Source organism: Ranitomeya variabilis, chromosome 2 (assembly GCF_051348905.1).
Source record: "Ranitomeya variabilis isolate aRanVar5 chromosome 2, aRanVar5.hap1, whole genome shotgun sequence".
NCBI lineage: Eukaryota > Metazoa > Chordata > Amphibia > Anura > Dendrobatidae > Ranitomeya > Ranitomeya variabilis.
Window position 1 is genome coordinate 574,510,946 of NC_135233.1, and position 20,415 is coordinate 574,531,360.

The following is a 20,415-nucleotide window of genomic DNA, read 5'->3' on the forward strand; positions in this document are numbered from 1 at the left end:
CGGCAGCCACATAGGGAATGAATGGAGCGCAAGCCTGGCAGGTGCACCGTCATTCTTACAGGGATAACATTTCTAAATCTTCTGATCAATGTGGGTCCCAGAGGTCGGTAAGTTTTCACTGGGTAACCCCATTAATTCTTTAGGCCATGTTCACATCTCTTGTATCATGTCTCTAGGGGCAAAGTCTCTACTGTAAAGGTATATGCCCCCTTAACAGTGAAATCCGTGATACATTGGGCTTTATGTTAAAAATTGCGGCATACACTTTTAAGTGGTGGCCAACAGTATAGGACTACGCTTAGCGATACAATTAAGAAGTATACTTGGTAACCAGATACTCTTCCCATTTGGTCCTCTGATCGCTACTTTCAGTCCTTCTGACACCGACTCCTAGGACCACCGGCACATGACATGGTGGTTAGGCCGCATGCATATCATAGACGTCAATAACATGCATGCGGTCTAGTCAGCGTGGTGCGTGGCAGGACAATGGAGGAAGGTGACAATTGAGCGGAGTACAATATTTAATGTTTTAACTCCGTAAAGATTGTAAAAAAAATATTCAGCAAAATGGCTAACAGGTGGCCACTATTGTGCTGTAATCGAGCTAAGTGAATGGCAAAAAAATAAAAATTATCACATATTGCCAATTTTGGGGGTGAAATCTGTGGCAAATTAATTTACCTTTGAATACTTTGCAATGCATAAGGTAAAATCTTAATATTAGGGCAATATAGATATGGTCATCGCATGCTGAATAATACGCATGGGAGTATGTCTTAATACATGTCAACTGTACAGACAGAATGCTGTGAAAATAGCCCAACACGGACCATTTTTCATCTGTGTTTTTTTTACCTTCCGTGTGTTATACATTTTATTCTTAATCAAAAAAGAAAAATTGGGTGGATGTTTAGTAAGTAGATATGAGCAAACCTGAACTGTTAGGATTCTGGTTCAAGTTCGGGTACAGTTCTGGTATCCGAACCGAACTTTGGAATAAAGATCGGGTCGGATACAAGAACCTGGACTTCCACGCGTCCACTCATCCCTATTCCTAAGCCATCCAGAGCAACCAGTCAATGAAAAATGGACACCCCACAGTAGCCTTCCATGTGCTGTTTATTTTTACTCTTATTTCAATTGATGAGCTTTGCTGCAAAACAGACCAGAGTAGGACATACTATATATATTTATTTTATAATATAAGTATTTGATACTCTGCCAATTTTGCAAGTTTTCCCACCTACAAAGAATAGGGAGGTCTGTAATTTTTATCGTAAGTACACTTCACCTGTGACAGACAAAATCTAAAAATAAAAAACAGAAAATCACATTGTATGATTTTTACAGAATTAATTAGCATTTTATTGCATGAAATAAGAATTTGGTCATTGACCAACCAGCAAGAATTCAGGTTCTTACAGACCTTTTAGTTTTCCTTTAAGAAGCCCTCCTACTCTGCACTCATTAACTGTATTAATTGTGCAGCGCCCCAGAGTCCTGGTCGTTGCAGTACTGATGCTCCGCCGCTAAGGGGGGCTATGGTACGTCTGATGGCACTGAAGGAGTTCACCTGACCAGGTATCACAGACACCAATACACTTCACAGTCTGGCCTCCAGGGGGAGCTAAGGGTGCTATGTATTAGGCCACTCCTCACAATCTGGTAAAACTGGGGGTTAGATAGGAAGTTAGAGAGAAGCTGACTGGGTTGGAACCAGGCAACATCCTGTGGCAGAGGGTGTTGCAGGGGAAGATTCAGGGGGGTCCCTGTCAGGGGTGGGATCCTGACAGAGGCCTAGCGAACAGAAAGAACATTACGGGACCGCGCCTGCACTTCATCGCAGCAGTACCCCAAGAAAGGACAAGAAGCGAGGTTTATTGAGCTGAGTGAGAAACGAGATCAAAGCAACAAGGAGAAACACCAGTAGGAGTCGTGCTGTAAGTCGAGGCAACATCCTACTGAGGCGCGCATCCGGTGGCCGGAACGCCGAGGAAGTATTGAGCTCCAGGCCTTACTTCAAACCTACGGCAGGACAGTCAGTTATAGGCGGGCTGTCTCACTCAAATCACCTAAGAAGACATAGGGGGCAACATTTGGAGAGGGGCGACTCTAGGGTCCCGGAAGACCTCCGAGCCTACCCGTCATACGGGTGCGTCCTAGCCATATCATCTGGGGGACGAAGCAGAACATCATAATCGAGTTGTGAGGGAACTTCAGAAACAGATACAACAGTTGTGGGGACTATCCCGTAAGCACAGCAGGGGAGGACCACAACACACAAGCGCTAGAAGGTAGGCACAGATTTCCACCTGCAAAGGGAACCCTGGAGGTGCCATCGGACCAGCCGGACTTACGCAGCCCTGTTAACCGTATTCCGGATTGAGGATCCTGAAGCCTTCAGTAAAGAGGTAAAGAGACTGCAACCTGGTGTCCTTGTTATTTACTGTGACCTGCACCACACCACCACAACATCATCACCATCCACACCTTTCATTGGACGCCCCTCAGCAGGGTCACGGACCGGGTCTAGCCACCATGACAACCCCAGAACAGAGACTCAGAGGCCCGGTACCGGGTACCCCTCGGCCCTGCGGCAGTGGGGGCGCTTCAACTGCACCTGTTTGTACTCGTCACCTGTATAAAAGACACCTAGGTGTCCACACACGCAATCACACTCCAACCTCTTCACCTTGGCCAAGAACAAAGAGCAGTCTGAGTACACCAGGGACAAAACTGTGACTTGCAAAAAAAAAAAAATGGGATGGGCTACAGGACAATGGGCAAGCAGCTTGCTGAGAAGGCAACAACTGTTCTGGAGTGGCCTAGCCAGTCTCCAGACCTGAACCCAATAGAAAATCTTTGGAGTGAGCTGAAACTCAATGTTGTCCAGTGACAGCCCCGAAACCTGAAAGTTCTGGAGAAGATCTGTATGGAGGAGGAGGGCAAAATCCCTGCTGCAGTGTGTGCAAACCTGGTCAAGAACTACAGGAAATATCTGACCTCTGTAATTGCAAACAAAGGTTTCTCTCCCAAATATTAACCTCTTTCTGACCTCGGACGTACTATCCCGTCCGAGGTCAGATACTCCGCTTTGATGCAGGGCTCCGGCGGTGAGCCCGCATCAAAGCTGGGACATGTCAGCTGTTTTGAATAGCGGACATGTGCCTGCAATAGCAGCGGGTGAAATTGCGATTCACCTGCCGCTATTAACTAGGTAAATGCCGCTGTCAAATGCTGACAGCGGCATTTAACCAGCGCTTCTGGCCGGGCGGCCGGAAATGAGCGCATCGCTGACCCCCGTCACATGATTAGGGGTCAGCGATGCGTCAGAACGGTAACCATCGAGGTCCTTGAGACATCTATGGTTACTGATGCAGGCCTGCTGTGAGCGCCCCCCCTGTGGTCGGAACTCATAGCACACCTGCATTTCTGCTGCATAGCAGCGATCTGATGATCGCTGCTATGTAGCTGAGCCGATCGAGTGGTGCCAGCTTCTAGCCTCCCATGGAGGCTATAGAAGCATGGCAAAAGTTAAAAAAAAGTTTAAAAAAATGTGAAAAAAATAAAAAATATATAAAAGTTTAAATCACCCCCCTTTCACCCCATTCAAAATAAATCAATTAAAAAAAATCAAACCTACACATATTTGGTATCGCCGCATTCAGAATCGCCCGATCTATCAATAAAAAAAGGATTAACCTGATCACTAAATGGCATAGCGAGAAAAAAATTAGAAATGCCAGAATTACGTTTTTTTGGTCGCCGTGACATTGCATTAAAATGCAATAACGGGCGATCAAAAGATCGTATCTGTACCAAAATGATATCATTAAAAACGCCAGCTCAGCTTGCAAAAAATAGACCTCACCCAACCCCAGATCATGAAAAATGGAGACGCTACGGGTATCGGAAAATGGCGCAATTTTTTTTTTTTTTTAGCAAAGTTTGGAATTTTTTTTCACCACTTAGATAAAAGAAAAACTAGACATGTTTGGTGTCTATGAACTCGTAATGACCTGGAGAATCATAATGGCAGGTCAGTTTTAGCATTTAGTGAACCTAGTAAGAAAGCCAATCAAAAAACAAGTGTGGGATTTGCACTTTTTTTTCAATTTCACCGCACTTGGAATTTTTTTTCCCATTTTGTAGTACACGTCATGCTAAAACCAATGATGTCGTTCAAAAGTACAACTTGTTTTGCAAAAAATAAGCCCTCACATGGCCATATTGACAGAAAAATAAAAAAGTTATGGCTCTGGGAAGAAGAGGAGAAAAAATCGAACACAAAAAAAACGGAAAATCCCAAGGTCATGAAGGGGTTAAGGTCTGTTTTTCTATTGTATCAAATAATTAGCATTATATTGCATGAAATATGTAAAAATCATACAATGTGATTTTCTAGATATTTTTTAAGATACTAAGAAAAAAATGACAGACCTCTCCATTCTTTGAGGGGTGGGAAACCTTGCACAATCGGCGGTGTATCACATAGTTATTTTCCCTAGAGTGTCGATATATATATATATATATATATATATATATATATATATATATATATATATATATATATATATATATATATATATATATATATATATATATATATATATATATATATATATCTGCTATATAATTGTCTAAGGGGTACTTCCGTCTGTCTGTCTGTCTGTCTGTCCCGGAAATCCCACGTCGCTGATTGGACTCGCCAGCTGCCTGTCATGGCTGCTGCGACCAATCAGCGACAGCCCGATTAGTCCCTCCCTACTTCAGTCTAGTCTGTGCCCAGCGCCCGCTCCATACTCTCCCCCAGTCAGCGCTCATACAGGGTTAATGCCAGCGTTATGCCGCGGGTAACGCACTCCGTTACCGCTGCTATTAACCCTGTGTCCCCAACTTTTTACTATTGATGCTGCCTATGCAGCATCAATAGTAAAAAGATGTAATGTTAAAAATAGTGAAAAAACAAAAAACCTGCTATTCTCACCTTCCGTAGTCCGCCCAGGCGCACGCAGCTGCCGCCAGCTTCCGTTCCCAGAGATGCATTGCAAAATTACCCAGAAGACTTAGCGGTCTCACGAGACCGCTAAGTCATCTGGGTAATTTCACAATGCATCCTGGGAACGGAAGATGGCGGCAGCCGTGCGCGCATCGGCACAGCTTTGCTGGATCCCGGCGGGTGAGTATATAACTATTTTTTATTTTAAATAATTCTTTTTAACAGGGATATGGTGCCCACACTGCTATATACTACGTGGGCTGTGTTGTATTCCTGCGTGGCTGCTATATACTACGTGGCCAGTGTTCTATACAGCATGGGCTGTGCTATATATTACGTGGCCAGTGTTATATACTGTTTGGCCTGTGTTATATAGTACGTGGGCTGTGCTATATACTGCGTGGCCACAGTTATATACAGCGTGGCCTGTATTAACGCATCAAGTATTCTACAATATGTATGTATGTATATAGCAGTCACATAGTATATAGCACAGGCCACATAGTATTTGTCTGCTATATACTACATGGCGTGTGCTATATACTATGTGGCTGCTATATACATACATAGATATTCTGGAATACCCGATGCATTAGAATCGGGCCACCATCTAGTATATATATATATATATATATATATATATATATATATATATATATATATAGACTCATTTCTCAAGTTTGTCCAAAAAAAGACTGGTTTTATTATCCATAGCAACCAATCAGAGCTCAGCTTTCATTTTGGAAACGGCTCTGATAAAATGGAAGCTTTACTGCGATTGGTTGCTATGGTCAATTTAGACATCTGTGTCTGGGTGGTGTTTGTGGAAATAAATGGATAGCACACAGTTGACACTTATATGTGAATAACGCCTAAAGCGAGATGTTTTAAATGAGTCACACATCTCTCAACGTTCACGGCAGGTGACAAACATACTGCAGTAGGTATTAAAATTGGAGCTAAGAAAAAGTGAAGCTTTTGCCCATAACAACCAATTAGAATGCAGCTCTCCTTTTACAGAGGCCTATTTGAAAATGAAAGTAGTAATCTGATTGGAGGTTGCAGGAAACTGCTGCACTTACCTGCAAAATACAGTTCTTTATTTGTTAGCTTTTACATATTACACGTTGTCTTTATTGCATGTCCATTATTGTCTACTGAATGCTCGGTTTTGCTTATTTTAACAGTCATGCAAAATAGGTTGTTGGTATACAGTTCACAATAATAGTCCATTATATACATATCGATAATTTAATATTTGCTGTTTTGTAATATAAATTAATGGCTTGACGTACTATGCGAGATTAAAAAAAACTAAAAAAAAAAGTGACCATTGCATACAACATGAGGTACAAAATCAAAATCACAAAAAATAGTGTATTTCACACAAAAAATATATATATATGTATAGATATACATACTTCTAGATTTCTATCATATATATCCACAATAGGAGTGACTTATTAAAAGCTTTCTTTAAAGAGGTTGTCCAGACCATATATTGCTATTCCAAAAAGGCAGAGAATGTGATAAAATAATGAAATGATCGATTCTCATCCTATAAGCCACCATTGCTCAAATCCTGCCTCTGATAATGTGAACATGGTCTTGTTGTGCGGCTACGAATTCTGCTATTTGCTGTTATGTATGAACTGTCTCAATGTATGTATAGAACGCCTATATTCATGAAAAGTATAAAACAAACAAACACTACAATAAAACTATGGAGACAAAAATCACAAGCTTATGTATTTCATTGCTCTCACCGGCTGTCAGCTGAATCCCAGAAACTTGGAAATTGGAGTTAGGCCTCATTCAAGTGTCCACTTTTTTCACATATGAGAAAATCAGACCCCTACTAATCAGACTCTGATCAGAGCGTGGTCCGAGAAATAAAACATTTAAAATTTTCCACCTTCTTCATTCCAGCAGTCTTTCAAAATCGGACCGCACTCAGATGGAACTCAAGTGTAGTCCAATTTTATCACGAACCCATTGACTTGCATTGCAGATCAAAATCAGAAATATCTCCGATAAACTATTTTATTTGAACGTCTGAATGAGGCCTTAGAGTTTTTCTTGCAAAGGATATCAAATTTCCTTAAATATTATCACATTCCCTGCTTTTTGGAAGAGAAAAAAATACTGGATAATCCCGTTAAGTATAGCATACTATATGCAAAGTCAACTCTACCCTTACCTTAAGGGAGTTGTCTACTTTTGTGGACAATTTATTTTTCCCCGTTAACTCTACGGGAGGCAAACAGTGCAAAATTTTTAACGAAACCCAATTGAAGAAATTATCTTTGCATACATATAAGAAAAGAAATGGTCTCTAGAGGTGGACACCCCCTTTAAACAGCACAATAGATATTGTGCTTTTCGGCTAATAGTACCTAAAAAGGTTATAATGGACTCCTAAGTACATTTAGGAGGGCACCGATCCCCACCGCCCAGAAACCCCCCACTCTAGGGATGACAGCCCATCAGTCAATGGTAGGAGGAAGGGCAAAATGTAGGGGCAGTGCTACCCTCATGAATTCAGCCCATTTCTAAATCTGCTATGGCCATGCCCATGAGATACATGTCAGCCAAACCTTTGTTCTGCAAACTCTTCCATTTCCCCAAAGCAACTGTGTTTTTGATAGTCAAGGAGGAGAACGCCACATCCAAGCCCCTCGAAAATTAAAATTCCCACTGCCTGATCTTTCTCTCTCCCAACATCATCCGTCAGGGAGAGTAGGGAGGCCCTCAAACTCATCAGATTTTTGGCCATTTGACCCAAAATTGGTTCATATGGCCAACTTTCATCTATCGAGTCAAGTGTATTTCTTTTTTTAGGTGCTATTGGCCAAAAGTACAACATATCGTTGCACTATTTTATTGAATTTGGGATGCTTAGTTTACCTTGCATCAACCATTTCCATTCAGACCACACATAGAGGTAGTAATTTTTTCTATCTTTTTATGTGAAGGTAATGAAACACCATCATGTATTTTTTTTTCTTTTTTTAACCACTTTTTCATCCGTCCCAGCAAATACGTTACCATACTAGTGACATCTAATTGTCGGAAATTTTGAATAAACATTTTGCAATTAAAAAAAGGAATTAATGTTGGCATTAAAGACATATGGGAAGGAATCAGCTTCTCTTAGGCCATTTGGATGGAAATTTGGATAGCAAAAAAACGGAGGCTTTCCCAGGGTAGCCTCATTGTCCATCATCTGTTTTCTATCCTATAGTCAGCCAATGTTTGAGCTGAAAGAAAGTACATACCGTCAATTAGGATGGATTCGTTCGCAATTTTTTACTAATTTCTAAATTTCATGGCAAAATGACATGAACTCAAAGGGGAATGCTTAGCGGAGAACTTTAAGAGGTTGTCCACTACTTTTTCATTGATGACCTACCCTTAGAATAGGTCGTCAATATCTGATCCAACGGAATCCGACACCCTACACCATCAGCAGTTATCGGTGGCGGTGGCCACAGGACGGAAATGCTCCCTTGCGGAGCTGGTGATCTTCTGATATCAGCCCCAACAGGGTACTACACATTCACCTCCTATGGATTTCAATAGGAGACGGATGTGTAATACCCGGCCGTGGCCTCTACAAGAAGACGACCAGCTACGAAAGTGAGTACTTCTGGCTGGCGACCGTCACCGATAACAGCTGATCAGCAAGAGTGACGGGTGTCGGACCCCGACCGATCAGACATTGATGACCTATCCTAAAGATAGGTCATCAATGAAAAAGTAGTGGACAACCTCTTTAAGCTCTATTTCATAGAGATCAATGGGAGGCAGCACCCTTATCCCCAGTCATCATAACTTCTGTCATTTTACTATAACATATAATTACCAAAAAGTCTACCAACTGTAATGAGATATGCCTTATGTCGATGAGTGGAGTAAGGAGGCATGGAGCAGTCTGCTACTTCTTATGGCCACAATTCTGTGATGGTTTGGAAAATTGGACCGGGAAGGGAAAGTAAAGCGCAGCTTAACTTTTAGAACAAACTGCAGCTGTGGGACAAGGGTTTTCCAAAACCAGAAAAGACCTTTAATTGTTTTGTAGTCACCATTGCAATCTACTTTAGTTACCATGCAGATAATTTTTCTGGCCTCTAATCAATCTGCTTGATTGCATCTAAGTACCGTAATTGAAATATGGAAAGGACAAAAACCTACCTTAAACTGCCTGATGTCTCCTTGAGCAACAAGATGATATTCATTTTCTGGGGTGATGCAGTATGCAAGTCTCTAAAAAATATTGAAGAACATATGATATCACTTATAACATATTCACATGCAATTCCGATAAAGATATGTTCTTTATTTATGATCATCATCTCTTGGACAAAGTGAAGACCAGCTAGGAAGGTCTTTCTTGTCCCGCATTACTCTAACAAGCTGTTAATTTTAATAGTACTTGTGTAATACTTGAAGTGCCACCAAAATAGAGAAAGACAGAGAGAGAGCACGAGCGAGAGAGACAGAGAGAAAGAGCGAGCGAGAGAGACAGAGAGAGCAAGAGAGACCGAGAGAGCAAGAGAGCACAAGCGAGCGAGAGACAAAGCGCAAGCGAGAGAGACAGCGCGAGCGAGAGAGACAGAGAGAGCGCGCGCAAGAGAGACAGAGAGATAGCCCAAGCGAGACAGAGAGAGCGCGAGAGAGACAGAGATAACGTGAGCGAGAGAGAGAGCGAGCGAGACAGAGAGAGCGAGAGAGAGCACAAGCGAGCGAGAGAGCACGAACGAGAGACAGAGCGCAAGCAAGAGAGACAGCGCAAGCAAGAGAGACAGGAAGAGCGCGCACAAGAGAGACAGTGATAGAGCGCGAGAGAGACACACAGAGAGCACGAGCGAGAGAGAGCCAGAGAGAACATGAGAGACCGACAGAGAACGCGAGAGAGAGCCAGAGAGAGCAAGAGCCGAAGACAAAGAGAAAGAGACAGAGAGAGAGAAAGACACAGAGAGAAAGAGACAGAAAGAGAGAAAGATGGAGAGAGGGAGACAGAGAGAGGCAGAGACACAGAGAGAGACAGACACAGAGAAAGAGCGGGAGACACAGAAAACAGAGGGGGAAAAAAACATTGTCCAGAAGCATAATCCAATCAAAAGCACTGAAAACTTTCCATTGATATTCATTGGTTGAGAGTAAACAAATGACAATAGTCACCCATCTAATCCTCTTCAGATTAAAGCAGGCACAGGACTTAGCCTTTCATTTTTTTGGCACAAAGTTCCTACACAGGGGTCTTGTGCTGTTTCGAACCCTGACTGTGCTCCTTGTCTGAGCCCTGGGTGATTATGTGACCCAGGCTCGCAATCGATTCTCCTATTACTTAGTGAATGAGATAGACCACCATTTTTCTAAGGCATTCTGTAATTGACGTTTATTATCACTTTGCAAAAATGAAATCTAAACTAAATTCAAAATAAATAACATTTAAAAACAACAACATCTTTTTAGCTAATGTATCTTCTATACATAGTATTTAAAAGTTTACCTTTTTAAAAGACCCGCTCACTGTCAAAAATTTGTAGATAAAATAGATAGGCACTAATAACATTGATGACAAAGCAATGGCCCATCCAGTCCGATTAGCCCATGGAGGAAAGTGGTAATCTTCGTAGTTCAACGGTTTGTAGGTCACAATACTAGTAATCACGACAAACTTTCAGGAGAGATACAATAAGAGACATAGGTTAATGGGACTATTCTTTATTGGAAAAATAAAACCTCAGCATACTCTAAAAATGTACACTAAATTGAATACGAGTAAATGTAAATACTTATCCCCTATAACATTCAGTATACCATTATATGTTGCACTAAATTAATTAAAAAATGTTAAGTATGTATACTATTATTTATGGTATATTATAGTATATTTTGTTGCAAATTAAGTGCACAAAAGAGAAATCAATTTTGCCTTCATCAATTCTTCTAGGTATATTTGCACACAGTTTTTGAAGGAACTTGGCAGCAAGGTTGTTCCAAATATCTTAGAGAGCTAACCACAGATATTCCGTGGATATACGGCAGGTTTGCTCAAATCATTCTGTCTCTTCATGTAATCTCACACACACACACAATGATTTTGAAATTTGCTTTATGTTGTTAAAGTGGTTGTCCACTACTAGGGCAACCCCTTCTCAATTTGAATGTTAAAATAAAAACAATTATACTCAGGGGTGAACCTAGCCACACTGCTGCCTGAGGCGAACTTCAAAACAGTGCCCCACAAATACATATACAGTACAGCCCCCCTATAGGGCTCCCATCTCATATACAGTCCCCCCCCATACATTACATGAGTGATAACTATTGTACATTTTACAATAGGTCATAAATCAGACAGTATAGTCCTCCATACAATATTCTGGGCACCACAGTGCTCCATACAGAATAATGAGCCTCATATATTGCTCCATACAGTATAATGAGCCCCATATATTGCTCCATACAGTATTGTGGGCAACGCACAGCGCCCCATACAGAATAACATGCCCCATATATTGCTCCATACAGTATAATGAGCCCCACATGATGCTCCATACTGTATAATGGCCTCACATGATGCTCCATACTGTATAATGGGCACACAGTGCTCCATACTGTATAATGGCCACACATAATGCTCCATACTGTATAATGGTCACACATGATGCTCCAGACTGTATAATGGCCTCACATGATGCTCCATACTGTATAATGGCCACACATAGTTACTCGTACACACGAGGCTGCGCTCCGTACACCTTGCACACATGGCTCCACTCCGTACTCACGCGGCTCTGCTCCATACACCTCGCACACACCCGGCTCTGCTCCATACACCTCATACACACCTGGCTACGCTCCATACACCTCATACACACCTGGCTCTGCTCCGTACACCTCATACACATGCAGCTCCGCTCCGTACACCTCATACACATGCGGCTCCGCTCCGTACACCTCATACACATGCGGCTCCGCTCCGTACACCTCATACACATGCGGCTCTGCTCCGTACACCTCATACACATGCGGCTCTGCTCCGTACACCTCATACACATGCGGCTCTGCTCTGTACACCTCATACACATGCGGCTCTGCTCCGTACACCTCATACACATGCGGCTCTGCTCTGTACACCTCATACACATGCGGCTCTGCTCCGTACACCTCATACACATGCGGCTCTGCTCCGTACACCTCATACACACACAGCTCCGCTCCGTACACCTCATACATATTCAGCTCCACTCCGCACACCTCGTACACACATGGCTCTGCTACATCCACACTGTAAACCCCTCCTGACCCCACACATAAGGCAGCTTACCATGGCAACCAGCACAGCAGAGTCCTGCAATCCATGGAGGTCCCGATCATGTGACCCCTGACTCCTCCCCTCCTGTGACCTCATCACAGGTCCTGCTTGCACACAGCAGCCAATATGTGGTGCGCTGCTCTGTGGGTGCAGGGATGACAGGCTGATGTTGCACACCGTGGGTTTTGACTAACCTAATTGTTAGGTTGTGGGTTATGAGCAGGGGCGTGCGCACCGCACTAGTGACACTCAGCAAATGTCAGGGATTATGGAGAGTCGGCACCAGGTGTGCTGACCGCCACTCTGCCGTACCCTGTCTTTCAGTGACGACTGCCGCCTGAAGCAAAGGGCTCAACTTGCCCCATGATAGCGGTGCCCCTGATTATACTTGCCTTCTATGCCGTTCCAGCGGTGTTGGCACTCGCATTCCTGGGGCTCAAGGGAGGTTGCTACTTCACGTCACCCCAAGGCTGCTGACGTTTCTGGACTTCCCCTTGATGCTCAATATGTCCATATGTGGGGATAGTGAAGCTGGGGCTAATTGGATGCAGGGCTCACGTGACAATCTCACGAAAGTCCTTGGGACTCGAGTGTTGACACTGCCAGAATGTTGCTATCACTGGACATGTATACAAGGGTTTTTGTTTTAAAGTCGGTAACTTTTCAGATTGTGAAGGGGTTGTCCTAGTAGTAGACAACTCCTTTAAGAACTCTCTCTATTATTAAAAGAGAACAAGGAGTCCTGTAAGTGATGATACAGTCACACATCATCCAGTCTGTCTGGGATTAGATGAAGAGACAGAGGGATTTGCACAAGCAACATCCACAGAAGATCTGTGGTTAGTTCTCCAAGATGTTTGGAACAATCTCCTTGCAGAGTTCCTTCAAAAATTGTGTACAAGGTTACTTAGAGGAATTGATGAAGGAAAAGGGCAATCATACCAAATATTGATTTGATGTAAGGTATATAATTATTTTATGAATTCCATTTGCATTTTGATAATTGATAAAAATAAACTATTAATACTTCTATTTATTATTTTTTCCACACCTGCCTAAAACTTTTGCAGTGTGACGAATATGTGAAAAATGTAAAACAAAAGCTGTAAGGATTAGAATCAGATGATATAATTTTATCCATCAGTTGACCAATCAGCTCAAGTAAAAAAAAAAAAAAGCAAGAAAAAAAGCCCTATGCTGCCACAAACACATTAATTTGGGCCCACAGTGTTAACTCCTATGTACTTAAAAGGTTAACAGAAGCAGTTTTACATATAAAATGTGCACCTTTTTCAACCTATTACTATTGCTTGTGGAAGATCACTAGGTTAAAAGCTACAATACTGAGCTCACGGTAGAATATATAGCTTTAGGCCATTCAACCTTGTATCGCTATGGAGCAAAATATCTGAGTTAATTAAAAACAAAATAAGAGATGTCTAAGGTCACCCTGCAAGAAGTGATAAGAAATCTTTAAAATATCAAAAATGCTAAATCTTTTCCGGCAGGTGACCACTCGTTGGTTGAGGTTATGGAAGGAGCAGTAATATGATTTATCTATCATTTTCTGTAAAACCTGCAGATGTATAGTTTAAAAGGTTTTTTGTTTGTAATCGCAGAGCAACATAATGTAAGTTCAGAGACCCTGATTACAGTGATGTGTCACTTACTGGGCTGTGTTTTGCGGTTTCTATAAAATTACTGTTTTATCAGAAGGAGATTATCACTGGAGGACTAGGTGCCTCCTAGTCCAACCATGCCCCCACCACCGATTGGCAGCTTTCTCTGCATATTGAAAGAAAGCTGCCAATCAGTGGTGTGGGCGGGGTTTTACACAAAGCTCTGCTAGATCTGCAGCAGAGCAAATTGGAATCTATCACAGCTTCTGCATCTAGTGAACCAAGTGATACATCCTTGGAATCAGGGTTTCAGCCCCTACATCTTGCTGCTGTCAGATTACATAGCAAAAACAAGGAGACAAATTCCCTTTAAATCAAAAAAGTATTCCGTAGACCATGTTATTTTTTTCCAGTGCAAAGCAAAAATGACAGATTTTTTCTCCAGTGCTTTACACCGGAATCTCAATATTTGTAAACCTGTCTTGACATCAACCATGGCCGTTTAACTCACTAGATGCTGCTGTCCATAGTGACATCGACATTAGATGGTTAAAAGAACGTGAGAGCTCCCTCTTTAACCACATCAGCACCTTGTGGTCTTTATGGTTGCAATGGAAATCCCAAAGCCAAGTGATGACCATAGAATCTGCCAGCTATAGTGGCTTGTTCAGATGTTAGCAACAGTTTAGGGGTGAAAATTTACTTTTTTTTCTCCTGTCATTCCATTTTGCGTTAATTCCTGAAAAGGGTTAACAAACGACAGCAGTTTTAAGTATGTTAAAGGGTGCCGTTTCTGAAATTGCATCACTTTGGGGGGGTTTCCAACTTATTGATCCCCCAAAAGTCACTTTAAAACTGAACAGGAAAAAAAATAGTTTTGCAAATTTTTAAAACTTCTAACATCCTAACAAAGTAAAAGAACATTTGACAAATGGTGCCGATTAGTGATGAGTGAGGGTGCTCAGATAAAGTGATATCTGAGCATGCTCGTGTGCTAATAGAGTATCTTCAGCATGTTCGAAGTCCCCGCGGCTGCATGTTTCGCGGCTGTTCGAGACACACACAGGGATTACCTAACAGGCCATCCCTACATGTATTGCGGCTGGCAAACCGCCGTGAGACATGCAGTGGCGGTGACTTGAACATAGTATTCGAGCTCGCCGAAGACACTCTTAGCACGCGCGCATGTGTAAGGGGTGTACCGGACTGTGTGATGTTCCGCCCCTTTCTCATGTATTTACATGTCTTGAATGTATAATTGTTTTTATATGATTGCTCTGTTATTTTTTCAGTATTACTAGGGAAAGTGTAGTGCTCCAGTTGTGCCACTAGATGGGGCATTATAGTGTACATACTATGGGATGGGAGTTCTCTATAGTAAATAGTTAATATAGGAGGGGCCACTGTGGGATAAGTTAGAGAGCTTCCAGTTTTTAGTTCAGAAAGAGCCTGGGAGATGAACAGCTCAGGAGGCCTGAGTGCCCAGACAGTCCAGACGGGCTTAATGCCCAGGACAACACAGTGACCACATAACATTAAGGGGGAAGCCCAGCCATCTGGACCAGCAGGCTAGACCAGCAGCAGAACAGCAGCAGTGACAGCATTAGAAAGAATAGAAGCTGCAGGAGAAATCACAGCAGTAAAGAAGGGCAGGTCACTCACCATGTAGCAGATCATTGCATGCGCTGATGCCCTCAGATCCAGTGCAAAACGACTGAGGGAATCCCCAAGCGCAGAGAGTCTGAACAGGGAGGATGCCGAGGAACCGTATGATACGGTCCATCCCGGGCACGTGCTGTGTGACAGGGAGAAGAGTACAGGGAAAGAGGAAGAAGTGTGCATAATGGAACCTGTTGATGATGCTGTAATGAATATGGATGTGCTGTGTAAAGAAAACAGTAAAGTTGTTCATTTGAAAGTTGGAATGGACTGTGTTTCGATTTCTGCAAAGCCGTCTTAAGGGAGCTTACAGAAAAGTAGAGGAGACCCTGACGATGCCAAAAGTGAAGCTACAGGTATGCAGAGCAATGACTACTGTTTTAATGTGATGGGAGACCAGGGCACAACTACACAGCTGTCCTCGGTCATGACTACGGCCCTGTCTCTGCCTCTCACACATGCTCAGATAATACCTTATCCGAGCACGCTTGCTCATCACTAGTGCTGATGTAAGACAGACATCAGGTAAATCATATTTATTAATTTTTGTGTGGGGTATGACTATCTGGATTAAAGCTATAAACATTCAACGTTTGAAAATTGCTATTTTTCTTTACATTTTTGTCACAATTTTAGATATTTTCATAAATTAACGCTTTTTATATTTATTCTTATTATTATTTATTTATTCTTATATTTTTATTGCCCTAAGATTAAAACTATAATAAAGTATAAGATGTCCTCCCCCCCAAAAAAAAACAAAACACTGGGGTATGTTGAAATATTTCAGAGTTATTGCCACCTAAAGTGACATGTCAGATTTGAAAAATTTGACTTGGTCACTAAAGATTTTCTACTTAAAACTCTAAAAGTAGAAAATCTCTTACGTTAACAAAAAAAAACGTGTAAACTATACATTACAAAATAATATAGGAAAATTATATGTAGGCAATGCTATTTTGTAATACATTAATAAACACAAAAATAAAAACAAAAATGGTGGGGAATTTATCAAAACTGGTGTTTTGTACAACAGTCTTGAGCTAAAGCGTAGTAAAGTGCACCAAATTAATTTGAGGCATGAGTCTCAAATTTATCACATCTTTGAGCTGTCTATGCACCAATGAAATATATGTCAGCCACAAGCCACGGTAGATTTCGTCAAGAATGATTGCCAGTTTTCTGCCGTACATTATAGTAAATCTGTCGTACAGTAGTAGACCATGTCCCTTTCGCTAAACCCTGTCTGTGATTTGAAAAAGTGCTCAAAAGGGCAAAAAGTTGAAAAAATTGTTGGGAACACCACCTTTGAAAAATTTTGCAATTTTTTAAAGATTTTGGATTTTTGCTTTACTGCAGCCATATGGTCATAAGAAATCTCAGACAGAAAATTACTTCTTGGCTTTGGCTTCTACAGGAGTGTGTTGTGGCCATAGTCTGTGACCTATTTAGAGGTCAATGCTCTAGGCAGTGGAAAACAAGACCTGCAATCGTCCTCGACTATCAATGGTGACATCCGGACTTGTTTAAGAGTTAGGAGTTACCGTACTTTGCAAAATTTGTACAAATGGCCATTCTTGGGATGTTTTTTGGGTTTTCCTAGGAGGATCTTAGAGGAAGATGAATGGGTATGGAAATATTGGGAGCCATTCCTGCCTTTGATGATGAGATGCCTGCTGAAATGTCATCTCCAGAGAACCAAACGTGTGACTATATGGTGAAGATCAGTGTTCAAAGTGAAAAATCCAAGATTTCAGGATTTGCGTCAAATTGAGAAAAAAAAATAGACAACCCAGCATATTAAACATGCATATTTTTTTGCAAATGTTGTAGAATAAAGGGTACAATAACTAGAAAATGGATCGAGAATTCTCCTGCTTATTAGTTTGTATTTATACTAACCAGGAGAAAAGCAGGACTGACGAATTTCCAGCATAGCCTCCAGTAAAGACCAGGCTTAAAACCAAGCATCCTGTAAATATCATCACTAAATCGGTCCACACCTAAACAGAAGAGACAGTCAGGTCATAAGGTTACATTGCATTGTGAAAAAAAAAAAAAAACAATTCCTCATTACATTAAAAAAATGAATGAATACATTTGGTTATGGCTCTGTTCACACTTGTAGGGTCTGTTGTGCTTTTGAGTGTTTTGACAGCAAGAATCTAAGCGGTAAAATTTCTCTTTGTGGAGAGTGACATGCCAATGTGAGGAGACCTACAGGCCATGCATGCAAATTGCCTCTTCATAGAGGAAGAGGACTAGAACACTAGTGCCACCTACTGGAAGTAGGAAGTCTAAAAGTCAATATCGACTCTATAACAAGCCTTGCAATATGGCATAGGATAAAAGCTAAACCAGGCACGCGTTCGGGGAGTCTGGTTAGAAAAGAAAAATAATTATGAGGAAATATACTATACCATAAAACCACGACACTCCAATGGCCTCTATTAAAACTGCAAACAAAATGGATGTCCCTGCAGCAAATGTATCCAGAAGGGTGACGACATAGATTCCACCCTGTAATTATAGAGAAAATAAGTGTACTGCACTTACTGTATATAAGGTATATCCTAGTTTCTCAAATATTTATAAAAGCCAAAGCTGTGAATCAAGGATGAGAGGGGAGGAGGTCGGAGATCAATGCAAAACAAGTAGGTGCACTGGACTGTTTGATCAAGCCAAGGGTACACCGAATATCTGTGCTTTTTTTGAGCAGTCATTTTGTGTTGACAGGTTCACTTTAAAGGGAATCTGCCAACAGGTTTTTTTTTCTATGTAATTATACAACTGCATGATGTAGGGTCTGAGACACTGGTTCCAGTAATTTATCACTTCCTGGTCGGTATGCTGTTATTTTGATGCAATCTGCTGCAGATCTGGCAAAGCTCGGAATGCTGAACTGTGCATAACCCCTCCCACATGACTGATTGGCAGCCTTCTGTGTACACTGTATATTGACAGAAAGCTGCCAATCAGTGGTGGGTGAGCAGTTGGACCAGGAGGCACGAGACACCTAGTCCTGTAGTAATAATTTCCAGCTCACAACATTGAAACAGCAACACATAGCCTAGTAAGTGACACATTACTAGAATCAGGTTATCAACCCCTACATTGTGCTGCTCACAGATTACATAGCAAAAATGCTGATGGATTCCCTTTAAATGGGGTTATCGGGAGACTTTGATATTGATATCCACTTAACCTTCTATATTAGAATCTTATTGATGCTCTTTATCAGCTAAGAACAGAATTACCTTTGAAATAATGAAAGAAAATAGGTTTCATTACTTACATTAGTTATACACAGCAAAGCAAAAAGGAACGTAATAAAAGCAACTAGCAAAGTAAATAGTTTCCGGTGCCTCTTCAAAATCGTAATATCATCTGCTAAGCCAGTGATCACTGCCTCCATACCGCCCATCTGCATAGCAAAAAAAAAAGGATAATTAACTTTGCATATTGTGATGGGGTGATATGCTATGTGGGTATCATTTTTCTGTATATTTCTATTTTACTGATTATCATGGTGTTACTGTATCTTGTAAGATGAGTTGTTATTTGCCATCTGATATTCTCCCCACAGTTCTGTACTGTATGCTAATGACATGTTGTCCTAGCTTGTTGAAACAATGAGCCCCTAAGACCTTCCCCCCCCGACCTGTGAATGAGGGGGGAGACTTGTAAATATCAGGGAGGTGAGACACAGAGATCAGTCTGATGTGGAACCATGATGTGAAGAGCATATCAGAGAGAAAGAAGGGAATATGGACTGTTATCCGCTGTGCTGGATTGTTGGACTTTTATCCTGTTACTGGAATGCATTCGTGTTCTGGAATATTTTATCCTTTGTGTGATGGATCGTATATATGGACCTTTCGTGTTTTGCCTAAATAAAGGTCTTGGAATTGTTCACTATTCTCTTGCTCTGTTGATTGTGTGATACCGGAGAAGGAACCCGTGACAACTGGTGGCAAGCAGTGGGATTAACAGAGCGTAACCTAATGGAAAACCACACACAGAGTGAGTACAGAAATTGGACTGTATCCAGTTTACAGGAGGAAGCCAGAGACCTGGGCCTGAACTACCAGGGACTGACTAAAGAGGCCTTAATCGATATACTGGTGAGTGGTAGCCAGACCACCTACTCCCATATGTCTGAAGGACAAGCACTGGAGACGAGGACCCCCACCCCAAAAAGCCAGTGGGTGGTGTGGTACGAAGAAGAGATGGCGGTTCTGGGACCAGGTGTCTCTCAGGAGTACAAGGAGGAGGCTGCCCGCTGGGCACAGCGGAGACAAGAAGCAATGGAGCTTGAAAGTGGGAGTAACGCAATGTGGAATGTAAACCCAACAATCCGGGAGCTTGTACGGATCATCCGGACAGAGTTTAAGCCATTTGATGAGGCTTCCGGAGATGTGGAGGGGTTCTTCAAGGACTTTGAGCAGCACTGTGCTGTTTTGGAGGTGCCCCACTCTGGCTGGATGCGTTTGTTAGTGGGACTCCTGAACGGTAGCCTGGCGGAGGCTTACCGAACCATTGAATCACAGCGGAATCGGGATTATAACATTGTAAAGCAGACTATCCTGGATTACCATGCTATCACCCCAGACTCATATAGGGCCAAGTTCCGAGACCTCCCATGCACTACGGGGGGATCGTTTAGGATGTATGCACATAAGATGTCCCAGGCATGTCGGAGATGGCTGGAAGCAGAAAATGCCTTTACTGTGGAAGATGTTATACAGGCGTTCCTAAGGCTAGGTTCACATTGCGTTAGGGCAATCCGTTTAGCGCTAGCAGATTGC

General features: G+C 42.0%; 1 protein-coding gene across 2 annotated transcripts in view; it reads right to left on the reverse strand.

The window, feature by feature from the left end:
- Positions 1–5,647: 5,647 nt before the first annotated feature.
- Positions 5,648–20,415, reverse strand: part of SLC6A2 (solute carrier family 6 member 2) — a 145,148-nt gene continuing 130,380 nt past the window's right edge. Inside the window, exons 10-15 of one of the 2 annotated variants that reach the window (XM_077288259.1) lie at positions 18,903–19,031; positions 18,028–18,127; positions 17,510–17,610; positions 10,518–10,685; positions 9,197–9,268; positions 5,648–8,262 (exon numbers count right to left, since the gene is read on the reverse strand). In XM_077288259.1, the coding sequence (XP_077144374.1) occupies positions 8,236–8,262; positions 9,197–9,268; positions 10,518–10,685; positions 17,510–17,610; positions 18,028–18,127; positions 18,903–19,031 (597 nt within the window). In that variant the 3' untranslated portion in view covers positions 5,648–8,235. The remainder of the gene's footprint in view (positions 8,263–9,196; positions 9,269–10,517; positions 10,686–17,509; positions 17,611–18,027; positions 18,128–18,902; positions 19,032–20,415) is intronic. The other variant, XM_077288258.1, reaches the window with a different exon arrangement.